The sequence below is a fragment of the Lytechinus pictus genome, chromosome 7 (assembly GCF_037042905.1).
Source record: "Lytechinus pictus isolate F3 Inbred chromosome 7, Lp3.0, whole genome shotgun sequence".
Taxonomy (NCBI): Eukaryota; Metazoa; Echinodermata; class Echinoidea; order Temnopleuroida; family Toxopneustidae; genus Lytechinus; species Lytechinus pictus.
The window spans coordinates 2,988,090-3,010,539 of record NC_087251.1 but is presented as its reverse complement, the minus strand read 5'-3'; the positions used below and the strand labels follow the sequence as shown (position 1 = coordinate 3,010,539).

Genomic DNA, 22,450 nt, shown 5'->3' with positions numbered 1-22,450 from the left:
GGAATTGCCCCTAGTATTTCAAGTTTCCTAATCCTTTGGTTTTGTTTGCTGACTTGGCTCATAAATTTAACATGCATCCCGAATCCCTTCTCTCACATAATCTTCGTGCTATGGATGAATTCTAATTTTTTAAGTTATGCCAATAGGGGACTATTGCAGAAAGTGGTGAATAAGTGCAAATCAACACATTAAACAACTTGATATTAAAATCAGAAGTATGCATTTTATCTTTCTGCAAAGGGGTCCAACTTCAATTCCAATGCTTTCTGTTTTTTAAGTCTAATGATGCAACAATATAGGAATGTTTTTATCCCCATGATATTGCTTTTAATTCTAAACCCAGGTGAAATATTTCATTTTATATTTAGAGTGAATGCTTTTAACTTGTATTCTAGTATAGGTCAGCTGTACAATAAAACATCATTCACCTCTGGTAAAACAATGCCAAGCAGCATTCTCATAGCATTCAGACATGGTGAGACAAAATTAAAAATTGCCTCACTTATGCTAATCAATATGCATTACATGCTTCCAGAATTTGTCTGAATTTGTGCATCATACAATTCTTGTTACATCATAAATTAAAATCAGTTCAGTGAAAATTGTCAGATGACAATTTCAGTGGACTTATTGGTTTTAGTTGGCTGAAAAACACCGGGCCCTATTTCATAAAAAGTTTATATGATAGCAACTCTTGATGGAATGTCAACTACCATAACAATGAAAATTCTGCTTGGCTCTTCCAATGACAGTTGACATTCCAGCAAGAGTTGCTATCAGCAACTTTTTAATGAAATGAAACCCTGATCTCTATGGGAAAGAGATTGACTGGTAATGGGGAGTGTTCCATCAAACATTATTATTATAAACAAATTGTGATTTTCAATGACTAATTTGCTCTGAGCCAATCGGATGCAAGGATTTTGGTAGCTTATAACACAAATAGTCCATGAAAATCACCATTTGTTTCATAAACTGCTTCTCTGATTCTATGAGCCATTGTAGGTATAGGAAATATAATCCTGAAGGCTCTTTCATGAAGCAGTTCATAAAGTTACATGTCTAGCTCTATTGATGGGAGTATTAAGTGCTAAATATCTGCAGGTATCCATGCTGTTTGAATGAAATGTGACAATAGTTAAAATTAAATTTTTATTACTGAAACTGTACTGTTAATGTGTCTTCACATCAAGCCGATGTAATTCAAAATTGATGTCTTAAGCTTGCCAGAAGTTTTTTAATTCATGAACAGCTTCATGATATCCCCCAGTTCTATCTTCTTGAAAATGTTACCTACTGTGCTGTAGATTATATTGTAAAATATGTGAAAAGTTATTAGCAAATGTGTTTATTTTTGTTATGTAATAATTTTGATGAAATAAATGTCTATTTACAAGTACATATAATGTCCATTTCTCTGGTAATCTATTCTACATCAATGCAGTTAAACATTCAGGAATGATGAAACATAGATAGGCATTGTACTTATAACTTATCAAACTTCAAAGTTTAATTATTATCATCATTATCATCATTTATCATAAGAGTGAAAATTTTAACATGAATATTTCTTAGAAAGAGATGAAGTCGTGATTGTATTTACGAAGAACATTACATGTTTCGGCCAGTTATCTGGGCCTATATATTTTTTCTTTGCGATAAAAATACAAAATGAACAGTGCATGCGTCCCAATATAATATAATTCCTTAATGTTTCAAGGACTTGAATTTCATTCATCACATGACTATACAAAAAACTACTCCTTTGCCATACAAATTCAACCACCATGTTTTCTTACTTCTCTATAACTTTACATATCTACAAATACGTTTCCTTACACATTTTGTCAGATTGTATCAGACTATTTTGTCAGACTATATCAATTTCCAAACAAGATTGTACATGGAGAAAGCCTATCCTTGTCACATAGAACCTCCCTGTAACAAATGGTAGATACAAACCACATGACATCTCTAAAACCATTGTAACTGTTTTCCTTAAATTTATTACAGTACACAACAAATCCTGGAATTTTAAAATATTTCCTTTTATAGCTAGACCATACATTCTTATATTTCCAATTACAGATTGTAAATTGACTGGATTAACCAGTTTTTATGTAAAAAATTGTCTCAATTGTTTGCCTTAACCCAATGATTGACATAACCAAGGCCTTGAATCACAGACTTACCAAAAATTGTATTTCTGGTTGGCTAATAGTGGGTATGTTTAACAATGTATGTATGCATACTCATCAATGGGTTAAACAAACCACACAGCATTGTCAAAGAAAAGATATGAGGGAAAATTTTAAGGGAAATGATTGTAAATTATTCAGAATTGCTTCCATATTCACTTGTGATATGGATGGGATATTGGTTAAATGCAAGAGAAATATAGATTGTGTAAACACTTCAACAAACTGCACACTATAGCACTTGTTAATCAAATTCTGATCTATTTCATCTCTGTGAAATCACTTCAACCAAATATATATTCTTTTCAGTATTTACTCTCAAACATTATGAATGATTCCATTCCAATCAATACATTGGTGTCATACACTCATATATTACATCTTGGAAATATTGATCAACCTTACTCTGTAATAGGTTTGACAAGTACAAAGAGAAATAATTCATATCATAATAGGAAGCAATTCCAATACTTTTAAAGAATTAATTACAACAGAGAATTTGTTTACTTCCACTTTTCAATCTGACTGGACAAAACACTATTGAGTCGAGAAATAAAAATTAAACGATATGTCAGCAGCTGGACTGTAAAGTGTTTACCTAAATAGATAGCCTTAGCATGGAATAGCAGACTGTAATATAACAAGTACATTCTTTCATTACTTTCCCCATATCTTTTTGAAAAAGAAAATGGTAAAAATAATGTACACCCAATGAACACTTTCAGCAATGCCAATGCATACTCTCTATAACTACTTTTATCCTTTTTCTTGTTATGGCAAGTTAACTTTCCCATTTGGGTTAAGGATCCCACCTCACTGAAGCCAGGAAGCAATGCATATAACATTAATGAGAGCCCACAAACAGAAATAACTGATATTTATATAGAATTTACTAATAAACAATACAAATAAACTTGATTGTATTCATGATTGTAGAAACATCACCAAATGTGGTATATTTCGATCAAACACATAAATATATAGACTTTCTGAAGATATCAAAAACAATTGAGAAGGCTTTGATATAATTGTATTCCTTTGATGACTTGTTTTGTGAAGCATTTCAGTGAAAGACAAACAGTGCCATAAGTACAATGTTTATATTTGAAGACTTTCTTGTAATTACTCATCCAGTAAACTTAAATAGTCAAATTACCATCAAATCTGTGCAACTCTCTGTCCCTACTACCTTACAACTTCAATCGCTCTGATAAAATTTCTACCTTGGTATGAATGAAGCAAAACCCATATAAGGCATGTTGGAAGATAACAGTGGAGGAACAATGAATATAAGTTACATGAGATACCATATGGGAACTTAGATGAATATATCTAAAGACAAACGGTAGCTGATGTTAGACAACACTCCACTGCATGCATGACATGTCACGTCCGCCTGTAGAAATGAGTTTAGTGGAATCCTCATTGAATGCAACACTAGTAACATGACTGCTGTGGCCTTTGAATGAATTGCAGTCAGCCTGAAAGATACAATATCATGAAGTTATCAATCATACCAAATCATTTATAAAAATCAGTGGGAACTTGACTTGAAAAAAAGTTATTTGTTTTTTCATATTTTCCCATGATATTCATATATTACATTTGAATGAAATGGAGAAACTACCCATCAGCTTTTAATGAATGCGAATTGATGAATCAGTGAAAATGATTCAAGTTGGGGAGGACATGGTGTGTTTCATGTTATTACCTTTATGAATTGATAGACCTCTTGTTTCAACAGATCAAGAAATCTGATCTGAGGTTTCAAAATAGTGGGAATGAATTTCAAATCATTTCACTTATATTTTCTTCAGTTATTAACATTTCATTGAAATGCTTCTGAACAAGAAGACTATAACAGAAAAGGGATCAGATTAACCTGATAGGAAGGAAAATGATAGGTAACTTGATTTGGTAGCAAAGAACAAGATCCAATGGTGCATAAAGTCCTGCACTACTAATGAATAACTCTATAACCCCCCCCCCCCCTTTGATTCAGCAAAGTAGATGAACCCACCTTTGGATGGTTGACAGGATATCTGAAGAGACTGATCTTTCCAAAGTCATCCCCAGTAGCTAAGATATTACCATTTCCTGATCGTGCTGTAGTATTTACATCTGTACCATCACTACCTTCAGGCCAGATGCCTGCAATAACATTCAAAGTAAGATGGTTTACATCAAATCTGAGATAAACTGTCATTTCATGTTCCTTGTAATGCTCCGAATTGAGTACAAGATATCAGGATTTGTATTTCAAATCAAACGTAAAGAAGAGCAAGTAACAAACTATCCTAATGCATATCTCAATTGGATAAACAAATATAACACATGCTTGGCTTGAAGGCACTGTTCATCATCTAAAGAAGTTGTGCAAATAATTATTGACCAGAAACTCATAATATATGTCAAATTGTCTTTCGTGAACATAACGATACATCTGCAAGATCCTTTGAAATTCAACACATGACTTCTAATGAATTTTAGTATAATTTATCCAACCGTCACTTTTGACCTCTACTAGTGAAATTGACTCTTGGTCTGATGGCATGCAAAAGGTAACAATTTGTTACGTTAAACACAGGGAACTCTAATATGGTTTATACATGAATAACAATGTTTCATACATGAATAGTACAAGAATTTTTGTCATTACTATGTCTAAAAAGTCAGGAAGCTCAGAGATAAGTTTGCCTTATTTTCACCTCTCGTTTGATTATCATTCATGGTGAGAAGGAAAACCTTATTTTTATCAGCTTGCTCTCTATAATTGGCAAAAAGCCTCTGGAAGATTGGTATATTACCTCCAAATTGTCTGTAACTATTTCAGCTCATCACTACATGACATGACTGCACATTTAGTGTGGATGATAAAAGCACATTTCAAATGATGTATGTTGAGGTTGAAAAAAAAATTGAGATCCAAACAAATAAAATTACTGCATATATTTTCATTTTTGCTCTAACCCTCTTCTCAAGCAAGGAATTCGGCTGAAAATGCAGGAAATAATATTTGTAGCTTTCTGATATGTAATTACTAATACTGTGAGATGTGTGTTCAAAAAGTTTTTTTTTTAAGGCAAAAAATATTAACATGACACTGAGATGACCCTCCGTATCCCAATTATTCACAAAGAAACACAGATGAGAAAATATATAGTGGCTACTACACTTCTGTACGCCTGAAAAATTGACTCTCAGGTTTGATGCATTGTAAAATATTGAACCAAAGATTTATGGGACTATATCAAAAAAGACATTATTACATACCACAGACAGGATATCCAAGGACGCCAGTGAATGTTGCCCATTCAATATCTCTTGTTTCTTTGCTGCCAACAATCTGTTTGCAGGTTTCTGCATCCCAGAAGAGTAGCTCATAGTCACCGGAATTAGACTGAAGTTTGGTGGAGTCAGCTGACCAGTCAATGTGAGTTACAAAGCTAGAATGACCCTAAACAAGAAATAAGAGAATGGTAATAAGAAGTTGAACTCCCTGGCAGTCTCAGCAGCATTACATGATTCAATTAAGTAGCGGTGCTGACATTGAAACAACTACTGGGTAAGATTAATCATTTTATCATAAAGGGGGGAGAAACACTGACCTTAATCTTAAATGTTTCATTAAAAGTATTTTCAAAATAATGAACAAATATCAATTCATTTCACACCCAAGTTAACTGATCTGAAATGACCTTTGACCTTGACCCAGCAATAATAATCATCTAATTTCTGATATCCATTAATACCTAGTTCCCACTTTCACGATTTGCTTCACGACTGAAACCATGGTCTTAGTCGTGGAGCAATCGCAGTGACCGTATCAGAAAGTATTGCATCAGTCGTAGCAATTGTATTTATCAGAGAAATATTTTGAATGGTTAAAAAAAAAATTGTGACCAGCTACAAAACAAAATGGTGGCGTTAGTAATGGGTTGCATGACAGTGGGAACAAGCTGTTATCATCCTTATCAAAGTTTAATATAATACAAATTTATAATTTAAACACTGTCTTGAAAATTCAGTAACTTTTGAACTATGACATGAAATTTTCATTGATATATTTGTGATAACCATTATAGGCAATTCTTGTGTTATTTTATTATATGTTATCAACTGAAAATAATCCATGGACCCATTTTTTAAATGCCTCTACAACTTCCAAATACATTTGTCTGTAGTGCTGCAAAGTATGACATATATGACCTTGAGTTTAAATAAATGGAAGAGTGGTTTAGAACTTTTAGATACAAAGTCTTTGGTACATTTTTTGTGTTTTAATGCACATTTGGTCCAACAAAAGTGCTGTGTGTAAAGTTTGGTGAAAATGACATGGATTTCATTTTAACTGAAATTTATTCCCCTTTTTTCATAATTGTAAACCTTGAATTGAATATTCTGTATACTTCTGTAAATATCAATAGAAAACTCTCACACTTTAGATAACATTTTTTAATTCAATTCATTTTATCCAGCAAGATTTATATAGCATCAATACAGAGAATTAACATATACCTTTATATCATTCAATGCACATTGATAAGATTGAGTTTATTTATTCAAATAGGAAATTTAATCAATTTTATAATAAGAAATAAAATACGTACAGAACATCTTCCAACTTTGGAGTACTTTCGGCCTGTTTCTTTCACTGAATAAATATAGATGTAGTTATCATGGGAAGCTACTGCAAGATATTCTCCATCTGAAATATGAATCATACAGTAAATACAATCAATGAATAATAATAGCTGGGATATATGCTTCATTTTGACCCTTTAATAGCACATTTCTCAAATTTCAATTGAATGGGAATGTCACCATGATATCAAATTGGTTTTAATAATTGTAGAAAAATAAAAGAAACATAATTATTGTGAAGGTTTGACAAAAATCCATTATGGAATAAAGAAGTAATGAATGACAAGCCGGAAACATAATGCCTTCGGCATTTTTTTTAAATTAATGATGGGCATTTTTAGAGATTTAGTTTTTCTTCTTTTACTCTCTTTATCCTTTCTGCATTTCCCTCTATACTGACAATATGATTTACAGGTTTTAATGCAAATAGAAAGGCACAGTTCCAATACATTCAACATGACTCTTGTTTTAAGTTGTATATAAATGCCACAGCTGATTTGGTGAATATATAACTTTGATGAACACATCTCTAATATACATTTATTCAACATGTATCCTCTTGTTCTTACTGGGTGAATATCTGATGATGTCATGTTGTTCCTTGCCATCAGTATGTACTGTATAGAGATCACCATTCTCTACGTCTAGGGCTACCCATCGTCCACTGGTCATTCCTATGGCAACCACTTCACCAGAGGGATGAAACCCAGCTGATTGACATCCATCCTAGAAAATACAATCATACAATCATATCATATCATGCAATCAAATCAAACCATACAATCAAATCAAACAATCACATCAAACCATACAATCAAATCATACAATCAATTCAAACAATCACATCAAACAATCACATCAAACTGGTTTGTTTGGAATCAAGCTGACATATCTTAACTTGAACAGGAAGAACTTGAGAAAGTAATATTTTGTTCAAAATAGGTATTCTGAGAACACGACTTACACATGTACATGTAGTGTCCTGGTGAAACTTTGGAATCATTGCATTATAATCAAGATTGCAAAAACAAGAAAAGCAGAGGAAATTGCCCAGGTAGGCAACTGATTTTAGAGGATTGAAAAATCTGTTTCACCAAAAATACTTCATCAAACATTATTTGCAAACTTTTGTTAGATTATTAAGATATTTGGTTTAATCTTTGAAGTATTTAAAAGAAAAAAGCACTATTACAATATCAAAAGAAGTATCATTTCTGATGATTGGTCTTGTGGTCAGAATTGGAGTCGAGTAAAGATGAAAGAAGTACTGACCTCCATGAATTTGTTCCATCTTTGTGTGTGTTGTTCAAAGTCCCACAAGATGACATTCTTATCATATCCACATGTCAAGAACAAACCCTGTGTTGGATGTATGGCTAAACCCCACAGCTCTTCCGTATGGGCCTACAGAAATCAATACATCAAAAAGTGATACTAGAATTAGAATTGTTGGGTCCATTAATCTATGTTACAGTATAACAAATAATGCACAGTTGTGAGTGTAGCAATGCAGCACATTTGAAGTTATTTAACAATCTACAACAACCACAGGACACCTGTACTGGATGCTTCTGCTTTACATTGTAAATACCACAGATGCCTGTAATGCCACTATCATCAGGTATTGAACATGTGCATTATTTGTTTGATAAAATGGGTTGGCAGTATCAATTTGTAGTGTAATTTTTTTTCCAAATCTCTTCAAATATCCTTTGATCACACTGATGAAGGGGCTTAATCTTCTTGACATCATAATTATATACAGTGCCTGAGTAAAATGCACACTGCTGTATCCATGAGTATACGGCTGCATAGAAATAAAGCATGAACACATGACATGCATAATACTTGATATACACTTAATCCTTAAAACCATTATAAATGATAACATTTGATGAAATCCTCTCCACCAAAAACCCAGTCTAAAAGGAAGAGAAGTGTGATCACTCCAACAAACCAAAATCATTCTGATATCAACTTGCGCAGTTAAAACCTATTACCAATGTCTAATATGCAGCATTACATTATGTATCTTTAAATAAGAAGCCATTTCTCCCCATCATAATATTCTCTGTTTTGCTGAATAAAACCTATTTCTCTTGTAGAGATGTCTCACCTGGACCAGAGTGTTGAAGTCTCCTCCCATATCCCCACTGAGGATGGCATTCCTGGTTGTTCCTACATAGAAGTTCTCCCCTTTACCTTTACACAGAGTTCTTACTGGTCCTGTAGACTCAGGGACCTTGATAAAAAATTGAAATCATTCTCTTTTTAACATTTCGGTCAAAAATATATATACACATTGCTGAGTTTGTTTAACAGTAGAACATTTTATTTTCATTCTAAGTGCTAAAATGCTTAGGATTTCAGACTACTCCCAAAATACATACATGTATATCAATTAGATGACTTGTATGATGAACCTTGAAAAGTAAGATGCAATAAATGTTGAATTGATAATCAAATAATAGGATACAGATAATGACAGGCTAATTGAGAGAAGGGCATGCGCACATCTGGGGGCATTTCCTCAAAGAATTTGTCAGATATTTTATTTTCAAAATATGATTAATCAGACATAGGAACTGTAATTTTCAGGCAATGAAAATCAAGGAAAAATAGTCAGTCGATGTGACATAAGAGGTCTATCCTAGCATAAAACCAGTTTATGGATCACAACTCCCACAAATCTAAACACCAGTTATTAATTAGTGCTTATGGTTTAATTTGTATTAAAAACCATAGAACTTCTAGAATAGCTGCTTGATAAAAAATACAAATAGGAAAAAAGAATGATAAGTCTGATATTTAATCATTGATCAAGAAGAGAATTGATGTGAAATATCAGTAACAATTTTATTAACAGAGTTGAATATATAATAGCAATAGAGAATCAAAGTGTTGGGATTGATTGATCACTATTTGAACACCAATAAGTAGCGTTATCTCAACCTATCAATCAAGCTTTTGCAAAAAACAACCCACACAATGAAAGTAACCAATGGCATTGGTATTAATACAGATCAGCCGATAAGTGATAGGCAGAGGACAGAGGGAGACAGAAAAGAGATAGGAGAAAGCTGAATGTTTTACCTGAGTGGTTTCACTTTGTTGATAGTCTGCAGTCCATAGAACAACCTTCTTGTCTTTCCCTCCTCCAGAGAGAATCTGACCATCATTCATCACACATAGAGAGAATATACCACCCTCATGAGCTCCAAGAACAGCCTGGGAGATACGTGTATTGCCTGTAAGGAATCAAGCACACATTCAATTTGGCAAACATCAGTATTCAAATGCTGCCATCTAATGTATTCCTTATTCTTAATCTTTACAATAAATGAATACCTTCCTGATTCAATTTAGTATATTAAATAGTTTGCTTATTCTGTACACTACTCTATATATAATTCTTATGATGATTACTTTTTATCAATTATAATATGACTTGGCAAAATGTTGATAAGATAATTTTTTTACATTCAACCCATTGATTCAACCATCTTTAAAAAACATAAACCATTCAGAATCAAAATGAATTTCAACAGAAACTGAATCAAAATGTATTGATATATACATATAGCTAGTATAGTAAAGAAGCTGATTAAGACATGCTACCAATATAGGTATATGCGATCAGTTGTGGTGTGTGATATCCTATCAAAATTCTTCATTTAAAAAATATTCCAAGAACTCAATTATTCTCAAACTTACCCTTTCCCCAGATGTACATATTTCCATTAGAGTCTCCTGTGATAACATCACCGTTACCAGTGAATGCAAGACTCAACACGAACTTGGGCTTATCATATTTCTAGTCCAGGAACAAACATTAAAAAAAAACCATCAACTTGCCATTCTTACTTGAGTACAAGTTTTCACATGCATTAACAGACCATTTCATTAGACCTCATGTTCTAGGTGGTTCATGACATAAAAATGATTAGATTAATGCAATGTACAACCAATAAAACATTCAAGAGTACCGGTATATGTAAAATTGTAATTGGTTGCAATATAACTCTGCAATGGACAATATGAATGCTGGGAGGCTATTTATTCCCTTAACTCACAGGTCTTTGTTAAACTACATTGATATTTGACTTATGGTGTAAGATAATATATACCTCCGACAAACACTCGACACTAGTTTCTTCACTCAAATTATTTTCAAAAATATAAAAATCTGAAATCTAAACTTATTGATATGTTTATCTACAATTTAAATGCAGGGGCCGCGGAAGTCCCCCCCCCCTTTTTTTTCTCCAAAACCGTGTACAAAAATGTAAAAATGACCATATGATTGTGATTTTTTGCATGGTCAGCCCCCCCCCCCCCCCACTTTTGGCTCAGCCCTTCACTTTGAAAACCGTTCTGTGGCCCCTGAAATGTATGAATAAACATCTGAAGATGTACTGGCTTGAGATTTCAAATGAAAAACAATAATAACTTGTATATATACCTTGTGTTATTATTCAGTAAAATTACAAACTTTAATTAACTTGAGACTACCAATCTTACCTCAAAGATACCAGATTTCTTGACCAGTTTTCCACCAGCAGTGTTCCAGAAATGAATGTGACCTTTACCAAGTGTGATGATCTGTTCATCATTCATAGGATGGAACTCACAGGCTAAGACTGGGTCTTGAGAACTCTGATTGGAAAATAACAAATAAAGTCTAATATCAACCCCAAAATACATGCTTGCTATTAAAATAAAAAAAAACAAGATGACATTTAATTACATATGTTCTGAAAGTGAAAAAATAAATCTTCTTTTATTTCTAACATAGCTATTTATTTCTACATTCAATTTTTATTTGCTAAGGCATATAATCCACTAATTTGTAATACAGATAGAATTATACATAAAAATATGTTTAAAAAAAATTATGATCCAACATACAAATAGACTTGGAAGAGTAGTCTTGTTCACATCTGCATTTCTGCTGCTGACTTCAGCTCATAACTTATCAATGTAAGTTTGTTTTTTTTAATTGCAGGAATACATAGATACCTTTGTTTCACAGATTTTCTTCTCCTTCTTCCAGTCCCACAATGAGAGAACATGTTCATTAGATTCATCAACAGCTGCAAGATGAACACCTACATTCTGTAAGAGAAGATACCAATAGCTTTGTCAAACCAAACCCCAGTTACAATAGATAACAATAATAAACAATTGGTTCTTTTATAGTGTACCAATGTCAAAATTACTGGTAGTGGGTAAAGACTTCATAAATTGGCTAAAATTTTGTACAAATTTATAGTCAACTACTAATACATCATTAAATCTGAGGACGGGAGGGGGTGTTAACATGAATAGATACCAATAATATTGTTGGCATGAATATAGATACAAATAATATTTACAATCACTTATAATTTCTAACATAATAATACATCAAGGTAATATCAGAAATGTGACTATCTTTAAAGAATACACAAAGCTTCCCAGTGCTCTATTGATATACAGTGGTGCTAAAAGTTAGTGAACCCCACCAGAAAAATGAACATATTTGAAGTGTTCAAATTCTCCCATATTTTAGATTTTTAATTATGAAGTCAGGTGATAAAATATTACATTCAATAAAGTTTGTTTCTCTGTGCTCGCTGAACATTGTTGTGTTGTTGTCCCATTCAACACTCAGCATGAAGAAGTGCATTTTCTGTTGGGTTTCATTAAACTTTTCAGCACCACTCTAAGCAAATGTTGTATTTTCCAAGAAGAATATAAACAAAAAGACCTTACCACTTTAGAGAAACTGAGTGAGCATACTGCCCTATCAAAGAATCCAAGACCAATAACATGAAGGGTTTCCAAGGTGATAGAACTCCAAATCCTCACATGGGGCTAAAGGGGAGAAATAGGATTGGTTGGTTTCAACCAAGAATAATTAGTCCTATGTTCATATTTCATTAATTTTTCATGAATATTTCATGAGTGACAGCTTTCAGCCAAAGAATATGTCCATGAAAAAGATTATCACACCTTCAAAATTAAAATGCTTAAAACAATAGATCATACCAGAGTTGTATGCAAGTACCAAGCAAGCAAATTTTATTCACATTTTTAATATGAAAATATCAGTTTGTGATAAATTTTGACATGATAGTCAGAAAAAATAATTATATAATTCACCATTTATTTTATTTCCCTTATGTGTTTCTTGGTTAATAACCATTTCTTTTGATGTAAAGAGATTTTTATAATTGGAAAACATATAGTATATTGCATCGCACAGATCAGTATGTTATGCAAAAGGTGTAAACACTTTTTTTATTTAAATATGCAATCAAAATTGAGAGACTTGAAAAGTAGCAAGTCATTTTGCTCCAAGTCCAAGTCAAGTCCCAAGTCATTTGTTGCTAGTCCAAGTCAAGTCCCAAGTCATTTGGGCATCTAGCAAACCAAGTCACAAGTCAGCAAAATAGCAACTCAAACCTCAATAATTGAATAAAAGCTACATCCCTTCAAAGATCTTTATGGTCCTCACTTCTAGTTCTCTTGTTAGCAACCCTAATGGGGGGGGGGACATTTGTTTGCTCATCCTCTCAGTTTTCCTGAAGATATTTTACAAAATATTTCACTCTCATACATTAATGTCCAATGCTTATTTCCTTGAAAAGTTCCTTGAGCACTTTAACAAAAAAACAAGTCCAATCTTCTATTATAATCACCACCATAACCACCATCACCACCATCATCACCATCATCACCATCACCACCATCACCACCACCATCACCACCACCATCACCACCATCATCACCATCATCATCATCATAGGAGTATTGTAAGCCTCACCTTTCCCTCAGCAGCATCGTGACCTGCTACCTGACCTGTTGCTATGGTAACACTGTCTGGATGCACTGCAATGCTGTCAAATTAAATGAGAAATGTTAAATCTAGTCATTAAACATGTGAAAAAGAATTAAGTCAGCAGAGTTTATAAACATAACAAAATACAAGATTTGCTTAACTGATTGTATAAAATAAAATATGGCACAAATATATTATTTGTATGCAAATGAAGATCATTTGAAACCATGGGATCATTTAATATCTTCAAATTCATCATTTTATTCTATGGATTTTAGTTTATACCAATACCTATAAAACAGAATTTTCAATTTATGACAAACCTTGAAATAAAAACCATTTATCCTACCAGAAAAAGTGATTTACCATACAATAAATGATACTACTAAGAGTGTACTTGATAAAAAATGTGTGTAATATAGCACCTAAACATGGATATTTAAATGTTATCAAAATGCTAACAACATAGTAAGCAATTACTAATGTGAACATGATCAAGTTAGAGATGAAATGACCTGATGAGCAGATTCAAAGGAAATCAAAGAGCTATTCAACCATCCATTGATCTTGAATTATTGCAGAAGAAGATCACCAATATTCTTGTAAAACTATTGCAAAAATCTCAGATCTTCAACAAGACCCCCAGGTTGCACTTGGACCGCGCATCCACAACCGCTATGGCACTAGGGCTTTCCTGTTTGTGAACCTCTACTTTAGAACTCTCTCCCTGCACATATTCATGATGCACCCAAACCTCACACTTTCAAGAAGAGACTTGAGACACAGCACAGATAGTTAGGTTTTTAATTTGCTTTGTCATTTTATAGATTATCCATATGTTATGTGTTTCTATTTGAATGAATGATTGTAAATAATGTATCGTATTTTATTTTATTATGTATTAGAAGCTATTCTCATGTAATTTTCTGTTTCTTTTTGTATAACAGTGCTTTGAAACTTTTGTGTAAAGCGCTATATAAATGTCTGTAAGGTATAAATGTCTGTAAGGAAAGCAGGATGATGGTCTTCACTTCTCCATGCAATACTATCCTGATTGCATTGACGCCCACTGGCGACAATGCATTGTTCTTGTTCCGTATTCCTATTCCGTCGTCTTCTTCTTCTTCTTTGCATTGACGCCCAATGGCGACAATGCATTGTTCTTGTTCCGTATTCCTATTCCGTCGTCTTCTTCTTCTTCCACAAAATCCCATTTGTTTAACACATGGTTTTTGTTAGCTCTACCCTGGCTCCGTCCCTCATCCAAATTCATCCAAACTTTGTAGACATGTTGTCCAGCAACCCTAGTTGTGCACCTCGTCTTCCATTTTCCAAAATCACTCATGCATGACCATCAAGGCGCCATTTTGTAAATTTCAAGTCCATTTGCATACCATTACTAATCTCGTCCTAACTCCCGCATCCTACATGCTACAGACTTCTAACAAATTGCTATAGATAGTCAAAGAGTTGCTCCATCATCTGCGACGTATAACCTGACCTTTAAAATGCCATCTTCATGCCCTAAATTCAAATCCAAAATAGCCTTCCTTCAAAAACTTCATATTTATTGAAATGTAAAGTAAAAAAAATCGTAAAACGGCCATAACTTTCTTGTTTTTATTAATTTCAAGCTCATATTTTAAGGAATTGATATTGGTACCATATCATACATATTAATAAGTTTTCACGCATCATTGACCTTCCGTTATTGAAATAGCGCCCTCTAAAGTCTGAAAAACGCTTACCTTTGAATGCTCCTCATTGCGTCATGCATGGCCAAACCCGTACCCTTTTTTAGATTTAGGGTGTTCAAGATATGCCCTTTCATGCCATTTAGAAAAATATATACCTTACCGCTGACGAAATATCTGAAAAATGCTCCCGAAAATCAGCAAAATACGCAAAAATGCACTATAATGCCAGCACAACTTCAACTTGCTCTTATTTCCTTATTATTGAAGCTTATCCTTTCTAACTTGGCAGATATGAGTATTGATGTATACTTTAACCGTTCGTCAACCGTTTGTGACAGAAACTGACATAGAGCTGACGTCAGGTTAAAATTATTGTGCAAAACTGTCATTTTTAATGTCTTTCTTTATATGGCATTTACTTCCGGTCTATTGCTTGCGCACAAATAAAAGTGGTATCAATGTCACCGCATTGGAATGCTCTATCCAGTGATACCAAATACGACATAGGTTACAACAGAAAATTTCAAGATAAGCCAATCTGAACACATGGTATACTACTCACAATGCACACATTATCAACAACAGAATTGTACACAATGTCTATGGCATAACGTATTATGCATGCACATCGTTCTGTTATGTACTTTACACTGAGTTACGTTAATGAACTGTCAGGGGAATTTGTATGCTTATTCATATCACTCTCTGTGTCTTTTTCTCCCTTCTCTCTCTTTGTTGAGCAGCCATATGGTCTAAAAATGGACGAAATATGTTTAACTCCAGAATGTAACTTCCTATGGAGGGCAAAATGTACCAAAATCCACTTTGATTAACATATAATTTTTGTTAGTCCTCCCCTGCCTCCGCTCCTCATCCAAATTCATTCCGATTTGGTAGACATGTTGTCCATGATGCATTATTGTGTATCTCTTATTTCATTTTCTAAAATCATTCATGCATGACAGTGCATGCACCATTTTGAGTGAGTGACATCATCATCTCTCTCATTTGGATGTAACTGGCTCGCTCATATAACTCTTTTGTTAAAAATAAGCGAAACTTTGAAATGTCATAACTTTCTTATTTTACATCCGATTTTGATGAAATTTTCAGCATTGTGCTTGTCTGATTTTTTCCTATTGATTCAAATCAACATTTTTCTGAGGTGGACTTGACCTTTCAATCAGACGCGTCAATGCATGCACATCGTTCGGAAACGATTGCAGTTCTAGTCTTCTTCTTCTTCTTCTTCTTCCACAAAATCCCATTTGTTTAACACATGGTGTTTGTTAGCTCTGCCCTGGCTCCGTCCCTCGTCCAAATTCATCCAAACTTTGTAGACATGTTGTCCAGCATCCCTAGTTCTGCCCCTTGTCTTCCTTTTTTCAAAATCACTCATGCATGACCATCTAGGCGCCATTTTGTAAATTTCAAGTCCATTTGCATACCATTACTAATCTCGTCCTAACTCCCGCATCCTGCATTCTACAGACTTCTAACAAATTGCTATAGATAGTCAAAGAGTTGCCCCATCATTTGCGACGTATAACCTGACCTTCAAAATGCCATCTTCATGCCCTAAATTCAAATCCGAAATAGCCTTCCTTCAAAAACGTCATATTTATTGAAATGTAAAGTCAAAAAATCGTAAAATGGCCATAACTTTCTTGTTTTTATTCATTTCGAGCTCATATTTTCAGGAATTGATACTGGTACCACATCATACATAGGAATTAGTTTTCACGCATCACTGAATTTCCGTTACTGAAATAGCGCCCTCTAAAGTTTCAAAAACACTTATCTTTGAATGCTCCTCATTGCGTCATGCATGGCCAAACCCGTACCCTTTTTTAGATTTAGGGTGTTCAAGATATGCCCTTTCATGCCATTTAGAAAAAAATATACTTTACCACTGACGAAATGTCTGAAAAATGCTCCCGAAAATCAGCAAAATACGCAAAAATGCACTATAATGCCAGCACAACTTGAACTTGCTCTTATTTCCTTATTATTGAAGTTTATCCTTTCTAACTTGGCAGATATGAGTATTGATATATACTTCAACCGTTCGTTAACCTTTTGTGACAGAAACTGACATAGAGCTGACGCCAGCTCAAAATTATTGTGCAAAACTGTCATTTGTAATGTCTTTCTTTATATGGCATTTACTTCCGGTCTATTGCCTGCGCACAAAAAAAAGTGGTATCAATGTCACTGCATTGGAATGCTCTTTCCAGTGATACCAAATACGACATAGGTTACAACAGAAAATGTCAAGATAAATCAACCTGAACACATGGTATACTGCTCACAATGCACACATTATCAACAACAGAATTGTACACAATGTCTATGGGATCGGTTTCACGCAAAAACGAACTTAACCTATGGGGTGCAATGTGGTCTAAAATGGTTGACTCGAGAATGTAGCTTCCTATGGAGTGCAAAATCTGCCAAAATCCAATTTGATTAACATGTAATTTTTGTTAGTCCTCCCCTGCCTCCGTTCCTCATCCAAATTCATTCCGATTTAGTAGACATGCGTCTATCTCTGTTGAGCGGCCAATGGTTTGAAAATGGACGAAATCTGTTTGACTCGAGAATGTTACTTCCTATGGAGGGCACAATGTACCAAAATCCACTTTAATTAACATGTAATTTTTGTTAGTCCTCCCCTGCCTCCGCTCCTCATCCAAATTCATTCCGATTTGGTAGACATGTTGTCCATGATGCATTATTGTGTACCTCTTATTTCATTTTCTTAAATCATTCATGCATGACAGTGCATGCGCCATTTTGAGTGAGTGACATCATCATCTCTCTCATTTGGATGTAACTGGCTCGTTCATATAACTATTTTGTTAAAAATAAGCGAAACTTTGAAATGTCATAACTTTCTTATTTTACGTCCGATTTTGATGAAATTTTCAGCATTGTGCTTGTCTGATTTTTCCCTATTGATTCCAATCAAGATTTTTCTGAGGTGGACTTAACCTTTCAATCAGACGCGTCAATGCATGCACATCGTTCGGAAACGATTGCAGTTCTAGTTGCATTGACGCCCACTGGCGACAATGCATTGTTCTTGTTCCGTATTCCTATTCCGTCGTCTTCTTCTTCTGCTTCTTCCACAAAATCCCATTTGTTTAACACATGGTTTTTGTTAGCTCTACCCTGGCTCCGTCCCTCATCCAAATTCATCCAAACTTTGTAGACATGTTGTCCAGCATCCCTAGTTGTGTACCTCGTCTTCCATTTTCCAAAATCAATCATGCATGACCATCAAGGCGCCATTTTGTAAATTTCAAGTCCATTTGCATACCATTACTAATCTCGTCCTAACTCCCGCATCCTGCATGCTACAGACTTCTAACAAGTTGCTATAGATAGTCAAAGAGTTGCTCCATCATTTGCGACGTATAACCAGACCTTAAAAATGCCATCTTCATACCCTAAATTCAAATCCGAAATAGCCTTCCTTCAAAAACTTGATATTTATTGAAATGTAAAGTCAAAAAATCGTAAAATGGCCATAACTTTCTTGTTTTTATTCAATTCAAGCCAATATTTTTAGGAATTAATACTGGCAACATATTATACCCACGAGTCAGTTTTCACGCATCATTGACCTTCCGGTATTGAAATAGCGCCCTCTAAAGTTTCAAAAACGCTTACCTTTGAATGCTCCTCATTGCGTCATGCATGGCCAAACCCGTACCCTTTTTTAGATTTAGGGTCTTCAAGATATGCCCTTTCATGCAATTTAGAAAAATATATACCTTACCACTGACGAAATATCAGAAAAATGCTCCTAAAAATCAGCAAAATACGCAAAAATGCACTATAATGCCAGCACAACTTCAACTTGCTCTTATTTCCTTATTATTGAAGCTTATCCTTTCTAATTTGGCAGATATGAGTATTGATATATACTTTAACCTTTCGTCAACCTTTTGTGACAGAAACTGACATAGAGCTCACGTCAGCTCAAAATTATTGTGAAAAACTGTCATTTTTAATGTCTTTCTTTATATGGCATTTACTTCCGGTCTATTGCTTGCGCACAAATAAAAGTGGTATCAATGTCACCGCATTGGAAGGTTCTTTCCAGTGATACCAAATACGACATAGGTTACAACAGAAAATTTCAAGATAAGTCAATCTGAACACATGGTATACTCTTCACAATGCACACATTATCAATAACTAATTGTATACAATGTCTATGGCATAACGTATTATGCATGCACATCGTTCTGATACGTACTTTACAGTGAGTTACGTTAATGAACTGTCAGGGAAAATCGTAAAATGGCCATAACTTTCTTTTTTTTAATTCAGTTCGAGCTAATATTTTCAGGAATTAATACTGGCAACATATTGTACTTACGAGTCAGTTTTCACGCATCATTGACCTTCCGGTATTGAAATAGCGCCCTCTAAAGTTTCAAAAACGCTTACCTTTGAATGCTCCTCATTGCGTCATGCATGGCCAAACCCGTACCCTTTTTTAGATTTAGGGTCTTCAAGTTATGCCCTTTCATGCCATTTAGAACAATATATACCTTACCACTGACAAAATATCTGAAAAATGCTCCCGAAAATCAGCAAAATACGCAAAAATGCACTATAATGCCAGCACAACTTCAACTTGCTCTTATTTCCTTATTATTGAAGCTTATCCTTTCTAACTTGGCATAAATGAGTATTGATATATACTTTAACCGTTCGTTAACCTTTTGTGACAGAAACTGACATAGAGCTCACGTCAGCTTGAAAATATTGTGAAAAACTGTCATTTTTAATGTCTTTCTTTATATGGTATTTACTTCCGGTCTATTGCCTGCGCACAAATAAAAGTGGTATCAATGTCACCGCATTGGAATGCTCTTTTTACTGATACCAAATACGACATAGGTTACAACAGAAAATTTCAAGATAAATCAATCTGAACACATGGTATACTGTTTACAATGCACACATTATCAACAACAGAAATGTACACAATGTCTATGGCATAACGTAATATGCATGCACATCGTTCTGATACGTACTTTACAAATAGGTTACGTTAATGAACTGTCAGGGAAATTTGTATGCTTATTCATATCACTCTCTCTCTGTCTTTCTCTCCCTTCTCTCTCTTTGTTGTGCGGCCATATGGTCTAAAAATGGACGAAATCTGTTTGACTCGAGAATGTAACTTCCTATGGAGGGCAAAATGTACCAAAATCCACTTTGATTAACATGTAATTTTTGTTAGTCCTCCCCTGCCTCTGCTCCTCATCCAAATTCATTCCGATTTGGTAGACAGGTTGTCCATGATGCATTATTGTGTACCTCTTATTCCATTTTCTAAAATCATTCATGCATGACAGTGCATGCACCATTTTGAGTGAGTGACATCATCATCTCTCTCATTTGGATGTAACTGGCTCGTTCATATAACTATTTTGTTAAAAACAAGCGAAACTTTTAAATGTCATAACTTTCTTATTTTAAATCCGATTTTGATGAAATTTTCAGCATTGTGCTTGTCGGATTCTTCCCTATTGATTCAAATCAACATTTTTCTGAGGTCGACTTGACCTTTCAATCAGACGCGTCAATGCATGCACATCGTTCTGAAACGATTGCAGTTCTAGTTTTATCTATTTTTCTTGTTATCTACAATGAGTACTATGAATGGACTGCATCTGAGGCTACTCTTCCTCCACTGACCAGATCAGATGGACGTGATACTGTTCGGATTCTCTTTGTTGGTGAACCTCAAAAACAAGGATACCAAGACATGCAAGACATGCACACAAAAAAAACCCAGAATGCATGGAGACAATGCATCAAGAAGGCAGCAACTTCTTTTGAAGAAAGACGCAATGCTGACCTTGAAAAAGGAGTTGAAAAATGAAAAAGCCAACGCCCAAAATCAAGATGCTTTTAGATATCAAGACTACACATGTCCTAGATGTGGGAGAATATATCTCTCAAGAATTGGACTTTTTAGCCATCAGAGATCTTGTATCTAATGAAAAAAATATCTTCTCAATATTTGCAAGTTTAGCCATGGATAGCACCTTAACTATGATAAGGTATTCAAATATTGAATATGGTGTAATTTCAAGCAAATGATATGAAACATCAGTTCTGAATCAAACATGGGGGATGATTTAGTTTAGTCGAAATTGAAATTATTTTCTGAAAAGTTGTTTTTACAAAATCACAGCATTAAGAGCCTACAATAAAATATTAATTTTTTTTTCATTTAAACTGAAATACATTATACAAATATATACTAACAATAAGGGTCATGCATAATATTTGTTTTTTTAGTTTTTTGTTTAATATTATTTTCAAAATCTTCTTTGTATTTAAAACCAGTACAAAAATAAATGAGTAAATGATGTGAATATATTCTATTGTTCATTGGTTTATGAACTATATAGCAAAGCGGGATATTAATGAAGTGAATAACAAACAAAATGAAAGGAATGCAGGATAAGCTCATTGTAGGTTTCATATTAAAAGAAGTCTTTACTAAGCTCCACATACAAATATGAGGTAACCAAGCGTGACTTCGGAGTTTACACTTCAGTTATTATTACCATTATGGGAGGATATATGGGAGCTCGGCAGTTTGATCATGGTAGGTAACTCATTGAAGAAAATAGTTTGAAATTTTCCTTTCATAAGAATCAGTGAATTAAAGAGGATGATAAACAGTTGATTTGTTTCACATATTTTCTCAATACTGCATTTTGTATATATCTACAATAAATATATGTAGTTTATAATCAAGTAACTAATTGAACTAACCTTTTGACATCATCATTATGACCCATGTAGTGCCTTTGATTCTGTTCTTCTACATTATAGAGGATGACAACCGCTGCCATGAAGTAGACGATCTCACCAGTCGGAAGGAGGTAGAGATTACAACGGCAGTCTCGACCACGGTACCCATATCTTAAGAATTTTAAGTCAAGGTGTGTAACAATTAAGAATGGAATTCATTATCGTCTACACAGATTCTATTCCAGTGTCATAGACACCGTTCTCATTATGCTTTCTGAAACTAGTTTACTGGAAAC

The 22,450-nt window shown here is 34.0% G+C and overlaps 1 protein-coding gene across 12 annotated transcripts in view; it reads right to left on the bottom strand.

The window, feature by feature from the left end:
* Positions 1–1,485: 1,485 nt before the first annotated feature.
* Positions 1,486–22,450, bottom strand: part of LOC129265606 (77 kDa echinoderm microtubule-associated protein) — a 52,329-nt gene continuing 31,364 nt past the window's right edge. For all 12 annotated transcript variants that reach the window (XM_064101612.1, XM_064101617.1, XM_064101608.1 and 9 more), the window contains 14 exons: positions 22,176–22,325; positions 13,651–13,723; positions 12,597–12,698; positions 11,862–11,957; positions 11,364–11,498; positions 10,557–10,656; positions 9,936–10,090; positions 8,959–9,084; positions 8,115–8,246; positions 7,412–7,568; positions 6,809–6,906; positions 5,472–5,655; positions 4,219–4,349; positions 1,486–3,679 (listed from right to left, as the gene is read on the bottom strand). In XM_064101612.1, coding sequence (XP_063957682.1) covers positions 3,554–3,679; positions 4,219–4,349; positions 5,472–5,655; positions 6,809–6,906; positions 7,412–7,568; positions 8,115–8,246; positions 8,959–9,084; positions 9,936–10,090; positions 10,557–10,656; positions 11,364–11,498; positions 11,862–11,957; positions 12,597–12,698; positions 13,651–13,723; positions 22,176–22,325 — 1,765 coding nt within the window. In that variant the 3' untranslated portion in view covers positions 1,486–3,553. The remainder of the gene's footprint in view (positions 3,680–4,218; positions 4,350–5,471; positions 5,656–6,808; positions 6,907–7,411; positions 7,569–8,114; positions 8,247–8,958; positions 9,085–9,935; positions 10,091–10,556; positions 10,657–11,363; positions 11,499–11,861; positions 11,958–12,596; positions 12,699–13,650; positions 13,724–22,175; positions 22,326–22,450) is intronic.